The sequence below is a fragment of the Carassius gibelio genome, chromosome B6, assembly GCF_023724105.1.
Source record: "Carassius gibelio isolate Cgi1373 ecotype wild population from Czech Republic chromosome B6, carGib1.2-hapl.c, whole genome shotgun sequence".
Taxonomy (NCBI): domain Eukaryota; kingdom Metazoa; phylum Chordata; class Actinopteri; order Cypriniformes; family Cyprinidae; genus Carassius; species Carassius gibelio.
The window spans coordinates 21,208,239-21,231,069 of record NC_068401.1 but is presented as its reverse complement, the minus strand read 5'-3'; the positions used below and the strand labels follow the sequence as shown (position 1 = coordinate 21,231,069).

General features: G+C 35.3%; 1 protein-coding gene across 4 annotated transcripts in view; it reads right to left on the bottom strand.

Annotated features, from left to right (window-relative positions):
• The window catches only part of agap1 (ArfGAP with GTPase domain, ankyrin repeat and PH domain 1), a 176,368-nt gene that overhangs the window by 67,342 nt on the left and 86,195 nt on the right, over window positions 1-22,831 (bottom strand). For 2 of the 4 annotated variants that reach the window (XM_052559007.1, XM_052559005.1), the window contains exons 3-7: window positions 21,490-21,577; window positions 18,910-18,924; window positions 15,512-15,597; window positions 14,760-14,901; window positions 13,198-13,332 (exon numbers count right to left, since the gene is read on the bottom strand). In XM_052559007.1, the coding sequence (XP_052414967.1) occupies window positions 13,198-13,332; window positions 14,760-14,901; window positions 15,512-15,597; window positions 18,910-18,924; window positions 21,490-21,577 (466 nt within the window). The remainder of the gene's footprint in view (window positions 1-13,197; window positions 13,333-14,759; window positions 14,902-15,511; window positions 15,598-18,909; window positions 18,925-21,489; window positions 21,578-22,831) is intronic. The other 2 variants (XM_052559008.1, XM_052559006.1) reach the window with 1 other exon arrangement.

Sequence of the window (22,831 nt, the reverse complement as noted above, 5' to 3'; positions counted from 1 at the left end):
TTTATTTAGACTCATCGTGACACGCTACCACGCTAATCTGCTAATTATAATCATAAACAAGCATCTCCACTCATTTGAAAGGATAAGAGAGTAAAGAGAAGAAGCAGCAACAGCGCAGATGAAAACGGTTAAGGGGTGATGACAAATATGAGTGTCCACAACAGAGAAAAGGAAACATGTTTTAAAAATCGAGGTCGAAAAAAAAGTTTCTAGAAATGTAATCTTTGATTTGAAATGGTTTGGAAAAACCTTTATAATAGCCTTTTCAAAGAACGTTTAAAGGCAATGAAAACAAGGTGTGATCAAGAAAGAAAATAATGATTTCATTATTAAAGAATACTGTAATTTTCTTACATCTGAATGGGTGAATACAGATCTTACCAATCATTCTAAGAATAATTTTAAGGTAAAATCTAATAAGGTACAAAAATAAGGAATTCTAAATTATTAGTTACTACTATAATTCTGAGAAGTCGTCTCAACTACAACCTTTTTTTATGTTTCTGAATGTTGGTTGCACCAGACTTTAGGAAACACTGCATGACTTTTAATTGATGGTGAGTTATTTTTATTATTTTATTTTATTTTTTAATGAGTCTTTTTTTCTTCATTATGATATCAAGGCAGTTGTTATCACCTGACATTTCTACTTTATGTTCCTCAAAATAATAAAATAAAAATTTAAAGTTTAATTCAGAAATAAAAAAAAAATTCCTTAACATGGCAAAACTGCATTCAAGTCCTTGTGTGCATGTTATATTTATAGACAGATAGGAATTTACATTAATGTCACTGATCCTTATGTTAATAGCAATGCAGCTCACAAACCCAAGGTGGCCTTCATGAAAACACTTATCAGTGACTCTGTTATTACCTAGAATCTTTTAGAGAGCTTTATAATGACCATTCGTAATAAGTCAAGCCATTTAAGTATTATTGGACAAAAGCACTGCAGGAGCATGGAGGTGGTGAGAGATATATGCCCACAGATCTCTATCCAGACACCCCTGCTGTATTTTACTTTAAGTGTTAAGAGCAGTTATGATAAGCCTGGGTTAAATATTTAAACTGCACAGCTAATACAATTTAACTTTGACTATCAATCTTGGCTCCCCTGTGAGAGGCAGACATTTATCCTGCCGGAAACATTTCCCGTTTGATCAGATTTATGGCAGGTGGCCTGAACACCGCAGACAGGAGAAACAGAAGCACAGAGCAGGACCATTCACCTCACTGGAGCTATGGTTTTGAACAGATTTAGAGAACTGTGGCTAGCATTAAAGCAAATAAGAATACTTCCAGCTGTATAATACATTGGTGACATTTGTCAGTAGTTATTGTTACATTTTCTCAAATATCTCATACATTTCTCATTCATTATAAAATGCTGCTGTAGCTTTAGCAAAATATTCTGTTATAATACATTTTTTACATCTATAATACATACAGTATTGTTCAAAATAATAGCAGTACAATGTGACTAACCAGAATAATCAAGGTTTTTCGTATATTTTTTTATTGCTACGTGGCAAACAAGTTACCAGTAGGTTCAGTAGATTCTCAGAAAACAAATGAGACCCAGCATTCATGATATGCACGCTCTTAAGGCTGTGCAATTGGGCAATTAGTTGAATTAGTTGAAAGGGGTGTGTTCAAAAAAATAGCAGTGTGGCATTCAATCACTGAGGTCATCAAATTTGTGAAGAAACAGGTGTGAATCAGGTGGCCCCTATTTAAGGATGAAGCCAACACTTGTTGAACATGCATTTGAAAGCTGAGGAAAATGGGTCGTTCAAGACATTGTTCAGAAGAACAGCGTACTTTGATTAAAAAGTTGATTAGAGAGGGGAAAACCTATAAAGAGGTGCAAAAAATGATAGGCTGTTCAGCTAAAATGATCTCCAATGCCTTAAAATGGAGAGCAAAACCAGAGAGACGTGGAAGAAAACGGAAGACAACCATCAAAATGGATAGAAGAATAACCAGAATGGCAAAGGCTCAGCCAATGATCACCTCCAGGATGATCAAAGACAGTCTGGAGTTACCTGTAAGTACTGTGACAGTTAGAAGACGTCTGTGTGAAGCTAATCTATTTTCAAGAATCCCCCGCAAAGTCCCTCTGTTAAAAAAAGGCATGTGCAGAAGAGGTTACAATTTGCCAAAGAACACATCAACTGGCCTAAAGAGAAATGGAGGAACATTTTGTGGACTGATGAGAGTAAAATTGTTCTTTTTGGGTCCAAGGGCCACAGGCAGTTTGTGAGACGACCCCCAAACTCTGAATTCAAGCCACAGTACACAGTGAAGACAGTGAAGCATGGAGGTGCAAGCATCATGATATGGGCATGTTTCTCCTACTATGGTGTTGGGCCTATTTATCGCATACCAGGGATCATGGATCAGTTTGCATATGTTAAAATACTTGAAGAGGTCATGTTGCCCTATGCTGAAGAGGACATGCCCTTGAAATAGTTGTTTCAACAAGACAATGACCCAAAACACACTAGTAAACGGGCAAAGTCTTGGTTCCAAACCAACAAAATTAATGTTATGGAGTGGCCAGCCCAATCTCCAGACCTCAATCCAATTGAGAACTTGTGGGGTGATATCAAAAATGCTGTTTCTGAAGCAAAACCAAGAAATGTGAATGAATTGTGGAATGTTGTTAAAGAATCATGGAGTGGAATAACAGCTGAGAGGTGCCACAAGTTGGTTGACTCCATGCCACACAGATGTCAAGCAGTTTTAAAAAACTGTGGTCATACAACTAAATATTAGTTTAGTGATTCACAGGATTGCTAAATCCCAGAAAAAAAAAAATGTTTGTACAAAATAGTTTTGAGTTTGTACAGTCAAAGGTAGACACTGCTATTTTTTTGAACACACCCCTTTCAACTAATTGCCCAATTGCACAGCCTTAAGAGCGTGCATATCATGAATGCTGGGTCTTGTTTGTTTTCTGACAATCTACTGAACCTACTGGTAACTTGTTTGCCACGTAGCAATAAAAAATATACTAAAAACCTTGATTATTCTGGTTAGTCACATTGTACTGCTATTATTTTGAACAATACTGTACATTCTGCTGCGATTGGGACAAAGTAGATATCTACAGCCAGGTTGCAGTCCATGTATACAAATTGGAAATATCAGATTATTTTTGGATATAAAAGAACAGGATAGAAACAGTAAAATTAACGAAGTTGTAATTTTTTTTAAATGTAAAATAAAATTTTGACAACTGAAATAAAATTTCCATAATGTGTAAAAAACAACTTTTTATTTGGTAAGCAGCAATGTGCATAAACTATGAACAAAACATATGAATACATTTTAGAGGCAAATTTTAAAAAGCCCTAAGAATTAATCATTTTAATTTTTTTTGTCAGTGTGGAACATGAGGGTGAATTTTCTGAAATTAATTTTTGAGCATTATAGTTTTATATAAATTAAATGTTATTTTGCATTGAAGTGAAAATTGTGTTCTCTTGAACACAAGATGATGCATTAGTCACAATCTTTTTTCTTTTCTTGTGCAAAAATTATAATTAGAACTTGTATGGAAAATGATACTGTGTTGAAAAATCTATCTATCTATCTATATGATGTGTGTGTGTGTCAGTATTAATCCCATCATGATTTCTGCACATCTGTTGATTTGTACAGATAATCATCAATTTGTACTAATAATCCATAGTCATTAACTTGTTCCAATTTACTGGCCATGTTGCTTATTTATTTATTCACTCAATAATACTTTGTTGAGGTCAACAGATCACAGAACATTGCTGAACAAAGGCCCGGATCCCGACTCCCCAACACAGGTTGTGACCTCTCTTCTAAACGCTGAGCTGATTCAACAGATTGACCTTCGTGCTCGACCCCACGAGAGAAATAAGAGGAAAAGAGACTACATTGTGCACACGAAGGATGGACAGAACAGGTAAGTCGGACTAAATAAAGATACAGGCACATTTATTAGACTGCTGTCAGAGCGGTTAGAAACAGTGTGCTATAAATATGAGCTAATGAGTCGGTGGAGAGCAGGGCAGATCAGGAATCTTGTATAAAGGTCAAAGAGCTCCTGCACTTACTGTTCGCTAATTAGACCTGCTATCCAAGACACAAAATACACACTAGTGTAAACAGACTGAAAAGCCAGCCCTTTACATGCTGCATGCAGGGAATTAAAGCCACAGGTGTAACAGTGGTAGATATGACTTGCTGACCGCTTATTTCACTCGCTATCCATCACAAATGTACACAAACACAAAAACAGATCTGATTGGACAGCCTTGACTCCTGACTGGGTGAAATGTTCACTTGTCTTCTCTGTTTTAGGACCAGCCCAAATAAAGACTGTTCTGAGGACTTTGATGAAAACGTCTAAATATGACAGAAATAAACTGACAGTTCCATCACAAGACCCAAACTTTAAAAAAAAAAGGTACATCTCTCATTTTATTTGAGGAATAACAACACAAATGGTCTAATGGACCTTAAGGAGGCCACTGACAAAAAGTTAGTTTTTTTAGTTTTTCTTTTTTTTTTCAAATACAAAATTACTACAATGAAGATCTCGGTGTAGTAAATTTACACATTATTTTTGAGGGGTTCCTGAGATGGTATGGATATAACATGTACATATGATAAGGTAAGGGAATTAATGTAATCATTTGAGAATTAACTGTTGGAAACACAATTTCGCGAGATCTACTGCTTTTCTGTATCTATGGTGGCTCACTATCCAGTCCACTAATATCCCAAAACAAAATGAGATCCCTACTTTTCATATATACCATCATTGTACAAAGTAGGGCTGTATTATAATGGTAATGGTAATGGTATATGGTATATAATGGTATAATGGTATATAAATAATAATTATTATTGTTATTTAAAGATTTCATCAAGATTATTGCACTTTCATACAAGCACTAACAAAAAGAACGTCGACTTGCATGGATTGCTCGTTTGGCTCTATTACACTTTTGCTTGAACAGAATCTCCCAATAGAAATCACTAAACATACATGTCTACCAGTTTTTTTAGCTCATCAGCTCTTTTTCCCCTCATGTAGTCAGACTACATGCACATGGTTGCCAGGTTGGAAAGGTTAAATAAAGCACTGGGCATAAAAATGTTTGGATTAATGAGAAAGTTTTTGAGACTTTGGAGGCGTGTTACCAATGCTAAACACAAATCCAAATTAAAATCAAATGTTTTCAGGGTACATAACAAGTGGGCAGATATCACAGACGATTCTGCTTAATAAATCGATAGAAGCAGAAATTGTGATAACGATTAAAATCTGATTTATCATGCAGCCCTAGTATGAACTAACAATGTACAACATTTTTACAGGATTTATTAATCTAAAGGAGTGTTCATGAGTTTTAAGTCAGCAACTTTTTGAAAGATATTACTCATTGTATTCAGCATGGACAATAAAATTAAAATAACAGAAAATCTAATAATTTTGAAAAAAATGTATGTTTCCATAAAACATTAGTAGTATTGCGTTTAACAAAGATAACAATAAGGAATGTTTCTTTGTGCACCAAACCAGCATATCAGAACTATTTCTGAAGGATCATGTGACACTAAATACTGGAGTAATGGAATAATAAATACAATTTAATAAATACAAATGAAAAACAGGCATTTAAAAAGTTAATATTTCACAATATAATTTTTTTTTCTTTTTTATCAAATAAATGCAACCTTAGTGAGCATCAATTAAAAAAAAATAAAAATAAAAATTTTTAAAGCTATTTTTTGTTAATACATTATAGTTCTTTGTTAATTCTTTTTCATTCTTAAGAGTTATACAACTCTATTAAAAGTAAAAAATGTATTCGTATATGAAAATATTAACATTCACTAAAAAGGAAAAATTTGTTTGTGTCATCTAGCTAATGTTAACTTAATTAACCATATTTTAATGTTTTCCCAGTCATAGGACCCAGAACTGGGACTCAAATTTTTTTGTATATTTCAGTTATAACTTACAAATACTCTGATTTGTGATATAGTACAAATACTGATAGTTTTAGCAAATATTCTACTGTTAACAGTAACTACAACTTAATTATTAAACTTTAATACAAACTCCATAACATTTACAATAAAAGTAACGGTCAAACCATAGAAAAAGATACAGATATAAATAAAGAGAGAGAGAGGAAGTTCACAGCAGACCTCGTTAGATGTTAGCGTACGCTAACAAAGCTCTACATCCTCACTCTGACATCGTGACAAGCCAGGGAGGGGGGTAATTAGGATAATTTAATTAGCAGGCTGATGGACGCAGGCTGGGGAGCTGTCAGGACCCCTCACCTCTAACGAAGAACCACTGACTAACACATACACACACTTTGCAGACGTAGAAATACACACACACAGCCACATCCACAAGCACTCGCAGAGCTGCGCACTCTATTTAAACAAGTAGGCACATATAAGAAAGCACAAAACACATGAAAATACAGACACAGACACGTGACCTACCTACACTCAGCTGACCCGGACCAAATAAATTGCCTCACTTTATTTCTCCACTGGCCATCTCGTAAACACTTTGTTACATAAATCTAATGCAGATAACTACTGCACCAATTATTTTTAATGGTTAATGTTCTTGTTATTTGCGTGTTGTGGCATCTCTATGATTCTGGGAAAGCATTGCAACTCGCTCGTCTGCATTATTTGATTTATGGCAATTCAGGTCATTATATTACTGAACGCTCAACCAAAGACAATTATCATTTATTAGAGGCAAAAGGCCATGAGGAGCCAGAGCCCTGTTCTTAAACATGAGCAAACTTGTATATATAGACTATTGTCCCATTAGGAATTATGAATTTGAGAGAGTAATAACTGATTGTGACAGAACCCAGGGTGATCAAACATGCATAAAACTGCAACTGAAATTGCAAATCAATGGCAATCATGCTTCAAAAAATAAATAAATAAATAAATCTATTTGCCTGATAAACTGCACTTTCAGGAATACTCCACTGAATCTCTCAAATCAATCGAGAAAACTAACAAAGCAGAACTGTTTCAAGAAAAATGATCCTGGTACTAACAACGATAGTGAATCACATTTTACTGCATGTTGTAAAATGTGGCAAGAAAATATTTTTGGGGAATTTTTTTTAAAGAATAACCATTATTTTATATATATAGAATATTCTAATAATATATATTCTAATAATATATTTTCTTTACAATCACTTTTTATCAATTTAACATCATTGCTGAATAAATGTATTGATTTTATTAAAAAATATTTATATTTAAAAAACATAGCTTCTTTTTTTTTTTTATTCATCAAAGTATCCTAAAAAAGTATCACATGTTCTGAAAAAATATTAAGCAGCAGAACGGTTTCCTAATTTGATAATGATCATCATATTAGAATGAATTCTAAAGGATCATGTGATAATGATCCTAAAATTTCAGATTTGTATCACAGAAATAAATGATAATTTAAAGTATAATACATTTAAAAACAATTATTTTAAATTGTAATAATAGATCACAATATAAATTTTTTATTTTTATTTTGAATCAAATAAATGCAGGCTTGATGAGCAAACTTTTGGTCTGTACTGTATGTATATATATATATTAGTGTGGGCCGTTATGGGCGTTAATGTGCTGCATAAACGTGAGACTCTTATCGGGCGATAAAAAAAATATTGCCGTTAATCTATTCTCAAAGTTGGGTTGGGAGCTGGGTCTATACTACGCGAGCGATGATGACTTTCACATATGTCGCGAGCGCATTATTGTAGTGCGAAAGTACATTAATATTATGCGTGAGCACGAATCTCTCTGCTCTGTGCCCGATGCGCGAAGACTTCCATAGGATCCCTTATTTTGACAGAAACAAAGAATATTGTTTAAATGTAGCGAGTCAACTCTCTCTCTCTCTCTCTCTCTTGGTCTCTGCGTGTGTGTGAGAGAAAGCGACGGCGCTTCGTGCACCTTCACATTAGAGTGTACGGTACATCAAATACAGGTGCGCTGCATATCCATTGAGATGAACTGAGAAATATATCACAGATTGCTTGACGGAGAGTGAAACTCTGAAGTGCTCAGTCAGAGTCAGAGTGTTTGTAAGTGAAAATATATCTGCACTAAACTTATACTTAGCCTCCAACTCACACACTGGCAATTATTCAGCCCGCCAAAGTGGCTAGTTGGAGTCACTGTGTTGCAGTGCTCATTATGCGGCCCTTGTTCTTAAAAACACAATCATGTACATTCATGCATTTCACATATTATTATAGCCCAGTTGGTGCTGATTACAGTGAGATTAGACTTTAGCCATTTTGATGTTTATAAGAAACTGAAAAAAGCACAAATGTCAGGTCATGACAAAACTTCAATGCCCCAAAAATACCCTTACCGTGCGTTCACCCTTACCGGCGTTGAGAGCATCAAAAATTGATCTTGCCACTCTCCTCACGATGCTGCAGAAAGATTCATCAGCGCTCAGACGCTCTGACGTAAATCGAGCGGCCGCAAAGCAAAAAAGCTTGTTGATCTTGTGCAAACTAACCACAAGGAGGGTAACGTTATAAATTAACCTCATTAAATATTGTTGTGGACAACATATTAAGATCCTTTACCTAATAATGTATAAAGCACTGTAAAAATACTCTGATGCAAGTAAAAGTCTTGCATTGAAAATGCTACTTCAGTAAATATAATCAAGTATGAACATTACTTAATGTAAGTATAATCAAGGAAATTTGTTAAAAGTAAACTGGGACTACAGTACTATTACTTATATCATTAGATTATTATTCCTATAACGTTGCACATCAGCAACTCACCAGGAAAATGAACAATCTCTGACACCTTGGTCCACGTATCACTTTTTAATTAATTTTTTATGTCCCTGTACGCAAACAGGTACACATCATAGATTATTGCAAACGCGAAACAGCAATAATCAACCTGTCCTCCATTGTGCTTGGGAACTAATGTGATCAGAGCTGCGTTCTCTGGAATCCTCTCAAGCGGTGGACTTCTACGTTCCAATAGGTTGCTGCCCAACCGCGTCATAGCTCATTACCATAAAGTTGCCTTGATTTCAACTCTCCTCGATGCTCTCAACGGCCAAGTCGCACAGCGCCGCTCCTCGACGCCGGCTTACATTGAAAATGAATGACTTCCGGCCACTTTGACGCTCTCGTCACCGGCGGTGTGAATGCACAGTTAGATCTCAGAGGGTTAATGACAGGGAAACGGTCTGTGTGCCCGGGCACATTGTCTAAACGGGTTGACCCTATTCTCCTAATGAGTAATGGGGGTTTTTTGGGCGTAAAGTGCAATATACCAATCAGAGTCTCATCTCCCATCCGCTTTAAAAACAGTTGCGCTTGTGCCATGTCGGGTTTGCTATTTACATGGCGGAATGTAATTTTTCATTTTTAAAAATGTGTGCTGCTGCGCGTCCCTGTATGTGTTTTAAGCAAAGTTTACGCGCATTGTGCACCCGATTATAGGCACATATTACTAACGCGCTCTTTAAATAACAGTAAAAATGTTGTGCCAGACTTTAGACCAGGTTTCAGTTAGTCTTTGGTGCAGTCTATTTTCAGTTCTTCAAAATAGCAACGTCTGAAGACACCTCTTTTTTAGATTAGCACACCCATGAGCACACAAATGGACGCAAATGCATATGCTATTTAAACTACGCCACGCAGGATGAGAAAATGAGAACTGTGTTGGGCTGAAACTCGCAAAAACACTTATTTTAGAGCTGCTTGTACGATAGGGCCCTTTATTTATTTTGAGCCGTATGCTTTTTTTTTCATATTTTGCCTGACTGTATTTTTTATGAAATTGAACAAACTGTGTGCGGCACTGGTGCAATCACTTGAACTTTTTTCCTTCTAACAGTGGAAACAATTGCTCCTTCCAGTCATACAGATAATCAAAACTGTAAAAGGTTTTATTTGTGTACAATTACACTAAAAGCAAACCTTTGTGCTTTTGTAAAATAAAGATAAATAGGATGTTGCATTCTGCCGTCTTGGTTTCCTTTCACGCTGCAAATACGAACCGAAACTCTGCATACTACTTGTTTCTAGGGCTATGTATCGATTCAGATGTCCAGATTCGATTCGATTTCGATTCACATGCTCTCGATTCGATTCTCGGTACGACTCTCTGTTTATATTTATTTTTTAATTCTGTGAATATAGTTTTAATACAAATGCTATTGATATTTCTAAATTACCTGTAAAAAAAATTACCGATAGTGAATTTATAAAAAGAAATTCACCTTTACGCGTGATATCAAATGCTTCTGCAGATTTTAAGTAGCATTTAAGAATTTTACCTGAGCATTGCAAATCGCGCATATTGCTTTTGTTCTTGGTTCTTGTCAACCGTATCTCCTCCATGATAAGCACTGAATGACTGACAGGCTTTCTGACATTGCGCAAGGTAGATAAGAGGGTGACATCTAGTGGAGAAGACTAATGAAAAGGTTCACATTAATCAGATCTTTTAAATGTTTGCTGAAATAAATACTGGAAAATATAGATTCGCGACTTTTGAGAACCAATATCGAATCGACATCATTTAAAAAAACGATTAAACGACAAATCAATTTTTTTGCCCAGCCCTACTTGTTTCACAGTTTTCTTCATTTGGTTAATTTATTAAGCAAAAATATATTTCTCATATAGGCCAATAGCCTAGCTTTATTATGGTTTTCTCCACTTACAGAAGCTCACTCGCTGCAGGTGCGTGATGTGACCATGTGAATCCTCATGTTTTGATGTTTACTGCTCTTTGCTATGTAAAATGGAAAACAAATTTTGGTAGTTTTAACGGGTCAGACAATTACCCTAATTAATTTAATTCAATTCTAATTACAAATTAACTTTTTCGGTTAACGTTAATAATCGGTTAACGAGCGTCGATTGCTGGTAAGGAGAAATAGCTGAAATTAACATCCCTAGATATTATAGATCTAAATATGTTTGCAACATCTCTCTTTTGCAAATTAATTTTTTTTTAGTAAAACAGCTATATTATTATATAATATTTGTATATTTGATGTCAAGATGTAGTATTAATTATATATTTTTAATAAAGCCAGATTGGAATTTTTCTATCTTATTTAAATACTAAAATGGAATTATTCATGCGTGATGTGATCATGTAGGCAAACAGACTTCAAATCAGTCTATACGGTTTCTACTTTGAGACGAGTTAAATACAAATCAACTTAAATATAAACTGCTATTGTCCAGTTCTCTCAGAAAATCATAAAGAGCCTGTAAATCTGCAGTGAGCCAATTATTAAAACTGTTTAATTATGCTTACATGTGTAGTAATGACAGCTCATGATTGCTCTAATGCAAAAATAGGCCCAAATTAGGCAAACAAAATGAACCGGCACACACGCATAACACACCTCTGGGCAGTTGCTATGCTATCAATGCAACACAAAACATTAAAATAATCATTTTGCTACTCACCAATAAATTCCACTACAGTGGATAATTAGAATGCATGATTAATTGAGGATAATGAAATAAGAGATGCGAGGAGACAGCGTCAGTAATGATCAGGAATTTAGCCTTTTTTTGCTCTCATTTAGAGCTACTGATGAGCTTGGCCATCACAGACATGCACCCACTCTTTTCACACACACACACACACACACACACACATTAAATTACAGCAGTCTTTGCTGCAGCCAACAGTGTAATAATTAAGAAGATAATAGCTGAGCGTTTAGAGTGTAAATCTCCCTCCTGGATGGAGCTCTGAACACTTCAGCCTGCCCAACCCCTTCGAAGAGATGTGTATATCTGCCACACACAGACACACGTGTGTGCAAATACACCAAACACACATAATACCACATGCAGACTACACCAAAGTATCCATATAATTTATTTAATAAACACACACACACACACACACACACACACCCAGACACACACCCAATCATGATGAGTTACTCAGAAAAACACAGACATAACACAACTTCAAATGTTCACTAAATATCAATATGAAAACTCATCTGGGCCGAGGAAAATGTTAGAACAGTGTCGGTTTGAATTAAATGGTTGAAGTGGATTTCTGTTTCTTTTCACAATGTTCTCTCATGTTTCTTCGTGTCTATATGATGGATGCTTGTTTCTGTCAAAATAAAATTTGTTAGCATTGTTTCCAGGGGCCCTAACCACCTCCAACCCATCATCAAGCTCCGATCAAGACTTGCTATCAACTTTCCCAGCTCTCTACATGATAGATCATACTTGCACAGGTTCAGGTATTCTTTTTTGTTTTTTGCAAATACATTCATTGTTCATTCATAACATGGGGAGCAGTTACTTTTCCTCAAGTTTTTTGTTTGATGTGGTGATTATTAGTAATAAAACTAACACTTTATTGGCTGTAGTGAAGATAGAAGCTATTTAAGCCTTGACAGGAACATAAATATAAAAGTCTTGTTAAGGCTCCAAGTATGATAATAAACATAGCTCAAATGGCACATCAAGTCTGTCAGAACATACTATAAACACAATTCCGATTTCCCAACAAGAGAAAAATGTCCATAAGACCTCTGAATACATTCTTCTGAAACGAGCCCCATTTCTTACTGTCTTGTGCCCCCTAGTGGAGCACAGGTCTCAAAGGCTACTTACAACTTTCTCCTCACTTTATCTCTCCAAGATTATAGTGTTTTCTATAACTGCAAGTTAACCTGCAATGGTTAATGAAGCTCTGAAATCTCCCTTCTCAAAAACTCCAGCACACAGAACAACACGGCTATCTCTGTACCACACAGAGCAATGCAAGGCGAGATGGGCCATTTAGCCTGTAATTAAGAGCTGATTAAGCCAGATTGGGCCGGCTATTCAACAGCAAAGTCACCTTGCACTTTCTGCCTCCTGTTCCTTATGCTGTAACCTACATAATGCGAAAGCAGTGGTTACCCAAGCATGGACTGTTATGACCTGTGCTGCAATACATCTCATCTAACAGAGGTGACATACAATTAACACATCTGGGCTGAATATTGGATTTAAACCACCACTGATGACCTTGTGTTTGTTTAACACAAATTTGCCATTAAATTTAAACTCTTTTGCACAGCACAAATATAAAGCTTACACTTTACACTATTTGGGACGGTATGAAGAGACTCACCATCTTGAAAGACGCGCTCCACGTTGAGGCCGTAGGTAGCACAGGTCTCGTAATATGTGCACCTCTTCAGGTCGTTGGACAGTTTGCGAGCGCGGGTGTCATCGATGACACGAGGGTTAGCTGCACTGATAGCATCTGCGAATGGTCAAGACCAGACAAAGACATTTAAAACTCAACTGGACAGAATAATAACTGTAATAATTAGTGTTTTAGGAAAATCATTTCATCAAATGCAAGAGAATTCAAATTCATCAAAATATCTTGTGGACATATTTAAGAACAAGGGAAAAAAAGCAGATGAGCTGTAATTCTAATCTTCCATTGATTAGAGTGTGGCACCCCCTAGTGTTTATATACTGAAAACACAAACAGTCTAAAGTTTTTTTTTTTTTTTTTTTTTCTTGCATTACTTAATATTTTAAATGTATATCTGCGTTAAAAGGTTTGGGGTTAGTAAGATATCTTTTTTTCTTTTTTTAAGAAATGAACACATGCATAAAAAGTAACAGTAAAGGCTTTTATAATTATAAAAATATGGTTTATTAGAATTTTCTATTTAACATTAAACAAGAATCATAAGAAACGTATCAAGGTTTTCACAAAAAACATTAAGCAGACCTAAAACAATGTTCTTGAGCACCAAATTAGCATATTAGAATGATTTCTAAAGAATCAGGTGACACTGGAAGTAATGGTTACTGAAAATTCAGCTGTGCGTGACAGGAATAAATTATGTTTTAAAATATATTAAAATAGAAAACAGTTCAAATTGAAAAAATATTTTAATTTGGTAATTGAGAGTTTTCATCTTGCATTTAAGACTTTTTTTTCTTAGAAATGCCTAATGCAAACAACTCAGATTGTGAGTTATAAATTCCAGTTCTGAGGAGGGAAAAAGACTGATATGTTCGCAGGATACCGAGTTTATATCTCACAATTCTGACTCAATAACTTGCAATTGTGTGTTATAAACTCAGAATTGCGAGATAAAAACTGACAATCCTGCAAAAAGACAGAATTTTGAGTTTATATCTCGCAAACCTGACTTTATTTCTCAGAACAGAACTCGCAATTCAGATTTTTTTTTTTTTTATTGTTTATATCACAAAATCAGATAAAAAAATCTAAACTGTGCTTTTATATCTAGCAATTGTGACTTTTTATCTCACAATGCTGAATTCTGAGATAAAAAGTCACAGTTACCTTTTTATTTTTTATTCAGTGGTGGAAACGGCCTTCCATCCTTCAGACACTTACAACAAAAATATATAAATAAATCTTACCAACCCCAATGTTTTGAAAAGTAGTTTACATATAAAATATCTATAAATAATACTTGCCCACACAGTCATACCTTAATGTGTAAAAATAACTGATCAACAATTAATGTGTAAAAATAACTGATAGCAATAATCCCTGAAATATGTAAAAGATTTGTGCCATGTCGTCAAACTGTACTCTATTGAAATTGTTGCCAAGCCACTGGAGAACATGGCCTTGCATTTTGAGTGTGAGTTGCTGTCGTATGATATATCCAGGTTTTTTCTCTCTCCAAGACTCACCCTGAGTTCCCACAAGCACCAGGGGCACCTCTGCTGTGTTGCGGTAGTTGGCCATGCGACTATAGTAGTGGTAGACCGTCTGAAAGCTGATCTCATCTTCCAGACTGAATACAAAAATCACCGCATCTACCCACAACGCAAACTGAGAAAGAATGATTGAGAGAGTGGGAAGAATTTAGAAAGTGAGAGAGAAACAACAAATACTTTGTTTAAAATAGGCTAAACATATTTCAGAAATCTTATATCTCATCATTTTCCGCCCCCTATTCCCTACGATGTGATTATTGTGAACGTGAACTACATATTGGGACACTGATGGGTCTTAAAAGTAGACTTAAGAACTCATGACAACATTTTGGGTAAGTGAATATATGGAACAAACAATGCTCACAGGATTTATGGTTAATTCTGGGAATATCCATAAGAAATGCACTGAAACAACTCAGTCAGCTGGAAATGAGTGACTCTCTGCTCAGTGGGACTCACCATAAAATTAATATTTCACAGATTATGAGAAAAAGGCCTCAAGATACTTCCTATTTGCATTTCATGACTAACAGAGAATCAGATTGTCTAAATAAATGTCATCAGCCTCGTGTAAACCCCATTACATCATGGTTTCCACTCTTTGTAGAACAAAACTAATATATTTTTATAGCTACACCATCCAGAATTGAGACTAAGGCTCAGCATTGTGAATCAGAACATCCTCTGGAGGGGAAACACATTGTATTTGTGTCTGCACTACCGACCTGAGCCTCCGGAGGTCCCCCTTCATCCCTGATTAGGAGGAGGTAACTTTGTCCATCCACTACGATCTCCTTTTTAAAACGTCCTCCTGCCCAACAAAAAAAAAGCCCATCAATTTAAAGAGAATCAATTTGATGATGCTAATACATTCACTATTTATAAATGAGATGATTGGTGGACTGTTGACTGAAATGGAAACAAAGAAAAGAAGGGCATGTCTATCATTTTGTTATTTTCTAGTTATTTGGGGGGGGGGGGGGGTAATTTGTTCTATAAATCAAAGCTCAGAACTAATAAATTAGTATTGAAAAAAATAGTGTATAATTTTATTCAGTGTAAGATTGACAGCAGGGTTCAGTCCTCAACTGCTTTTTGCATATTCTTTCTGTGAAAACACTGTAAGCGGCAACGGATTTCGGTTTTGATGTTCCTGTATAAGATCTACTGCTGCTTCAATGTTGTGGAATGTCCTTTGGGAATGAAAAAGTACTTGACTGTTAATGTATGAATTCAAATCACACAGCTTAGAATTTAAGATTTATTTTATCCTTAAAGTAAATTAGATTTGCTCACACCCATAGTGTACTTACTTACGGACTAGTTCATAGTTACAAACACACATGCATTTTGACAGTAGTAGTTCATGAAAATAAGTAATTTAAATATATTTCCACTTTTCAGTTTGTTTAGTACTGATATTTGATAGATAGTGAAAGCAGATTACTGGATTGCATTTATGATGTCAGTTTAAAAACACCTAAAATAATATTTGTAAATTTCACTATAGAACAGATTTTTTATTTTTTTTATTTTAATCTGGAACTGGAACTGTAATTAATTCATTTATCATATTAACAATAACTAAATATATTTTTACATTTTCCCCTCAACAATAATAATCATGGTTAATTTTGACCTCAGAAGAATAATTGTGGTTAATGTTATATATTGATGCTTCAAGTTTCTGCTAATGATTTTGTTTTTTTTTAATTGGCTGTTGAAATTAAAGCAGAACATTCCGGAGGAAACATCATACTATATTCTAAATGAGGAGCCCTGTGAATAATATTGTGTTGGACAATGAAAGGGCCAAGCCAAAAAACTTTGAGAACCTTCAGTCTAAACCTTATTAACTTGAGTATCTGTCACAATATAACACGCAGACTGAACAAAGATGCTTGAAATGCAATGATTTATGACTTTTTTATAATGTATTTATCGAAGCATTAAAGTGCCTTTTATCTACTCTATCAGAGTGCTTTCTTCCTGACCTTTTCAGAGAAAGACAAATAAAACATCAGAAAATTATTTGAACCCAAATACTAATTAAGCATTGCTGCTGCAGTTAGTTTTGCAAACGTCCCGTCTAACGATGGCTGGAGTGGTAAAGGTCTCCACTCCATCTGTGCCCCATCTGAGACGAGAGCGCGGTGGTCAGAAATCAGAGGGCACAGAGACCTCTCTCTATCTTTCTCTTGGCGGAAGAGAGGAGGGTGACTGTTGGTTGGTTTGCAGAAGCGTAAGAGGATCAGAGGGGATCCCTGGATTTGTTAGAGGGTCTTAAACTTATCGCAGCTCTACACTGCTAATCAGCTTGTGCACCGAAGAACTTTTAGAACCTGAAAGGACATTCCATGGTCACCTGGGGACATGACCAATCAAATTTTTTTAACTGTTACTCTTCACCTCTGTCTTCCAACAGTGTATCCCCATGATAACCAACAAAGACCATAAATCATAGAGAGATTTGAGAAGGACTGATAACTGGTTTGATCGCTTTTTACAGTATTTTCCTTGATAATATTTTTGGATTTATTAGATCTAACCAGAAACAGTGGTGCAACTACAGGTAAGAAAACTAAGAAAGTAACCAACCAAGAAATAACTAAAATAAAGTAAAAACTTTAAAGCATATTTATACAATTTTAATTTTGTAAGGCATTTTTTTCTCACAATAAATCACAATACTTATTATAAAGAGCCCTCCACAAATATATTCTAATAATTACTTACATATTTGTATAATTTAATAATTTTATATATGAATTAAAACTTATTTCTATGTAAGATTTACTTTATTTTTATTTTTAATTGGATGTACAAATTACATTTTGCCTTTTTTTTTTTAGTTTTAACAATCTTTTCTTTATAATATCACTATTTTTCTCATATATTGCTACTTTGTTTTAATGGAGGTCTAGGCAACGGAAATTTTCACATTGGGGAGTCCTTCACAACAAAAAGTTTGAAAACCCATTATTTAGTTACAACTGTGCCAGAACGTGTATTATATATTAGTTCTGCATACCTTCATAATTAGACACAGCTGCAAAAATCATTAAATCAGAAAGTAAAACAGTTCTTACACTAGAGAGTAGACATTCAAATATTAGTTTTAATACAGCATCAGTGGCTTTATCCCATCATAAGCAGAACTGCAATAGTTTTTTTACTTTAAAGTTTCTTACATAATGGTTCTAAAGCACAGCCACTGTAACTCAATTGAGATGAAGACATGATAGAACACAATGTTTCTCGCTTGCGTGATTTCTAACAGCTTTATCTGTTCATTCCAATCTTCCCTATGTTCCAACTCTGTTCCTCTGCTGAACCAAACATGGGCAATAATGTGAACGCCAAAGTTCATGTGCTTTACAAAATTCGCCAGGTTTAGTTGAAATCGAAGAGTGGGCGAGTTTGGGAACGACGGTTAGGCTGGAGGATATGACAAGCTTTTCCATAATGACGTGGTTTGTCTGCTTGCATTATATGAAGGATGAGGAAGTGGAAGAGCATCAGGACAGCTAATACTCAGCATATAGTCTGGACGCAGATATTTATATATTTGTTGAAAATAGTGAGCGAGAGAGAAGTGCACAGTAAGTGAAAGAAACACACCCATTGGTTTATTACACTCTGGGCTCTTACTCCATGGAGTCGACCTCAGCTGAGTAAAAACACACTTGAGTTTAGAGTCTCTGGATGCACTGAAGCTTAGTTCATCATGAGAGACAACCAGAAACCGTTTTTGATAAAATGCACAGTCTTGATGGACAGTGACCTATAATGCTCAGAGCACTGGTGTCATTGAGAAAATGAATGAAATGGAAAGATGGCAAAACTACAGTGGCATCGAGAGAGGAGTCGAGTGGAACCTCATGTTCTATGGCTTGATTTGCTTTAAGCTATGCGATGAGTAAAGAGAAGCCATGTGGAGTGGAATCTTCTCTATAATTGACACAGATTGTTTGTGAGCATCTAAACAGAAACATAACGGAGAATATGCTGTTTAACAAGCCACAGAGGGGAGAGTCCACCTCCTCAACTCGCTTGTACTACGACAGACCTTCCCCGAGAAGAACACGACGGTGACATTGTGAAAAAGAGAGCAAATAGTTACCTGCATCCACGTCAGCTAGTTAAAGGAGCAGCCAAGGAAAGAGAGAATAAACAAAACTCGAATCAAAAAGCAGCCAAGCTAAACATGCACAGTCAGTTAAGAAATCAAACACAGCAGGACAAAGAGAAAGAAGCATCACTTTCATTCATTTACTGCAAGCTTATCTATTGTCACGGGCTTCTGTGTCTGTGGGTCACGAGTTTGTTGTATCTGAACATACAGATCTAACACGTCTGGTTAGGTCAATAAAGCTGTAATATTTACAGTATGGTGAAGAAAAGGGCACAATACTATCACAGATGCTCATAGTATAGAGGCAGTAACATAACCCCTAAATCTATTCATTAAAAAAATAAAATAATAATAATACATTACCATTTAAACACACAATGACTTAAATACATCTTTTATAAAGATGTATTTTTTTTATTATAATTCATTTTTATATTTGTTTTAGTAGATAAAGCCAAATACAATTTATGATAATACACCATAATTAAGAAATAAATAATCATGAATACTAATAAATCTTAAATAAAAAACATTAGTAGTTTGGCAAAATATATTATTTTTAAGCTTTTATTGTTTATTTATTTATTTTTTTGAGAAAAATATGAAAGTGAAAGAAATTTTGTTATGATTGATAATTAAAAATACTTCTGTGCAAAGCCATGTGGTGTGTGGTGAAACAATTGCTAATTAAATTTAAATACATTTTTAATACCAACACAAATAAAAATAACTCTTAGAATTTGTCAGATGTTAAAATATTCTAGATTTTAAAATATACTAGATTTTAAAATATTCTTATTTGCCACTGACCTGTTTAACAAAAATACAGTAAATATGCAGTAGAAATGGGTGACGATGCCAGTTGGCAGTTTATCTAGATTTCACTGTTTGCAACTAGTTTATCTAGATTTTTCTTGGAAGAGATTTAAAGGATAAATTTGATATTTCACACTGATAAAAGTGTTATTTTTCACGCCAGAGGGGTTGGTGTGCACAATTGCACCAAACTGCTGATCCCAGCAGAGCCGCATTCCTAATTCAAACATGATTGTGGCGGCATAAGCAAAAAACTGAGTTAGTTACCCATATGGGGTGCTGGGTTTTGAAATGGTAAAGGATGGGTCTGTATTGAGACCACAAGGCCTGTAGGGATCTTTCTTCTTGCATAAACATACACACGCAGTCACAAAGTTGGCCTTGTGATAATATCTCTTAATTAGCTCTGAGAATGTGTCTATTCATGTAGTATGTGTGATACAAGTGGGTGTTTGGGGCACCCATGCGGCCGACTGCTTTCATTGCAGAGTGCGCTGTAAAAATCTGCTCCAGCCCTACTTAGTGGTTTTGAGGTTGGGGTTACTCTACCAAAGCTAGGAAACACTATTTTTAAACCCAGAATAGTGAAACTTCAAAAACACAAAGTAGGAAAACATTTCATGTGGTAGTTTTACTGGAATGTAAATTTGGAAATTCAAATCACAGATTTCTGTTTCTGAAATGTGATGTAACGCCACTGTGAATCGGAGTTTCTGCGGCACTTCTAAGATCAGATGACGTGCTGGCCTCAAACATTAAAGATTTAACCGTGTCGCTTGAGCTTAGCAAGGCACACACTTCAACGGTCTCTGATGTAGCGCTAAGTTTCCTTTGGCACTCTGTGCTATAATCCACTGCGGCAAACTGGCAATTGACATTTCTGGGGGATTTGTTTTTTCTTTCAGGGCGATTTCCTGGTTGACCGCTGGTATGCAGTGGCTTGAGTTTTATACGGTAAAGTGCAAAGGAGAGGACGAGACATGATTAGTGCCTGACGGCCCTCATGCTTTCTGCGGGACCCCCAGACACTCAGATTACTGCAGTTAAGCACAATTGTACTAAATGTTGCTTAAACTAATTATGATCTTTAAAGAAAAGCCCTTACATTTACAAACTCTGCTCTGTGAGGGAGTCATCTGAAAGGCCAGTTTAACATGACTACATAATAACAGTTATAAAGGACATGAAATATTGACACGGGGAGCTTTTGAAAGCAGATCCATGCTTGGGAAAGAGAGCATATTGTGGTGGTCTGGCAGTGTTCCTTGAATGTTCTCAATTATACATGAGGAGTATAGCACAGTCATCCGGCACAACTGTACTTTACTAACATACTAACAGCAGGTGTGTGGAGAGAGAGAAAGAATAAGAGAAGGAGTGAAAAATAAGAAGAATATCTAGGCTATGCCTCAGCAGTACTGAAAAGAGAGGAATATTAATTGTGTTTATACATAACTTCAAAACTTAAAGGGTTAGTTCACCCGAGAATGAAAATTCATCCATCTTCTACTCACCCTCGAAGTATCCTAGGTGTATGTGGCTTTCTTCTTAGAGCAAGGACAATATTTAACATAACGCAGTTTGGATTATTCTGAAAGAAGAAAGCCGCATACACCCAGGATGCTTCCAGGGTGAGTTAAGACTAGACTAGACTTAAAAGCATTAACGTGAGTAATATAAACTGTTAAGGCTATACAAATGGAGTAATGATTCTCCATATTTCACCTGCACATTTGATAACAAAACACCTACCTTCAGGGCTCTCTTCTTGCACGTAGGTCCCTGTCAGATACCTGTGCACCAGGGCAGACTTCCCACTGGCCAAGTTACCCACAATGCCCTGCACACAAAAATACATGCACATAATTAATAGGTACAATACTTTTTGATGAGTACTGAGTACCATCAGTACATTAAAACAGTATCAGCCTCTTTTTAACTGTGGATATTGTTAAGACCCAGGGTTTTGATTCTTATTAAAAAAATTTAAAAAAAAAAAAGAAAAAAGAAAAAAAAGGGGAAGGGGGGTTTAAAGATAAATTAAAATGAACATCCTTTGTTATCGTTTCTTGTTAATCGTGTTATTGATTTTTACTTGTCACAGACCCAGACTTCAGTTTGAAATGTTTAAAGGTAATTCGATATCATTAAAGCACGATGAAATGAAATTAAAATGATAAAATTAGTTATTGCTAATATTTACATTTAAAGAATTATCAAGAAAGAGTTTTGCACTTTTGTTAACCTTTTCGAGACAATTAACGTGTAAACACGTTATGAGTCATTTTCTCCTGATAACCCCAGAGAAGAACTTAAATTACACTTTCAGTTTTGATCGTACAGATAAGAGCAATACATCAATCGAATCTGTAAAGGGTCTACTTTTTTTGTATACAGACATAATAACAACAAAACTTTGTGCATTTATAAAATAAAGATAACAAACAAGGTGTGCTGTCTGCAGCCTTTGTCTGCTCTGATCTTCATTTAGACGCATCATTAAAATGAACTGTAACTCCGTGAATACTCAAAGAAGAGACATGAGAGAGATATCTATAGAAAGCCTGACATGTCTACTTTTAAACTAAATAAGTGCTGCCGAAACCAAATATTCTGTGATAAAGTAATTGATATGAAAACAACGCAATGTCCATTTTTCACGTCTCTCTTCATTATCTTCTAATGTGACCACACCCCCGCACTGAACACTCTATTCAGATTCTGATGTTTCACTGAAGTGAGCGGCTTGAATACGCCCACACAACAGAAAACAACGCAGCGAGACTGTTCAAGTTTTTTTTTTTTTTTTACTCTTTGCTTCGCGATGAGAGGAATAAGACATAATTCAACCCAAAAAGATGTGATGTGTATTACCTTCGAGATTTGGATTTCCTCAGAAAAAAAAGAATGAAGAGCTTTATTCAGCAGAGATCATAAACATGAGTAAGTCTCTTTTTATTTATTTATATACATGTACTAGTTTCCACATAACGTGTAAACATTTTACTAGTTAGACTTTTTCCAAACTATAATTCCTGACTAAATGTATAATCAGGTGAAACATTATGAAGTTTCAATAACAATATACACTACT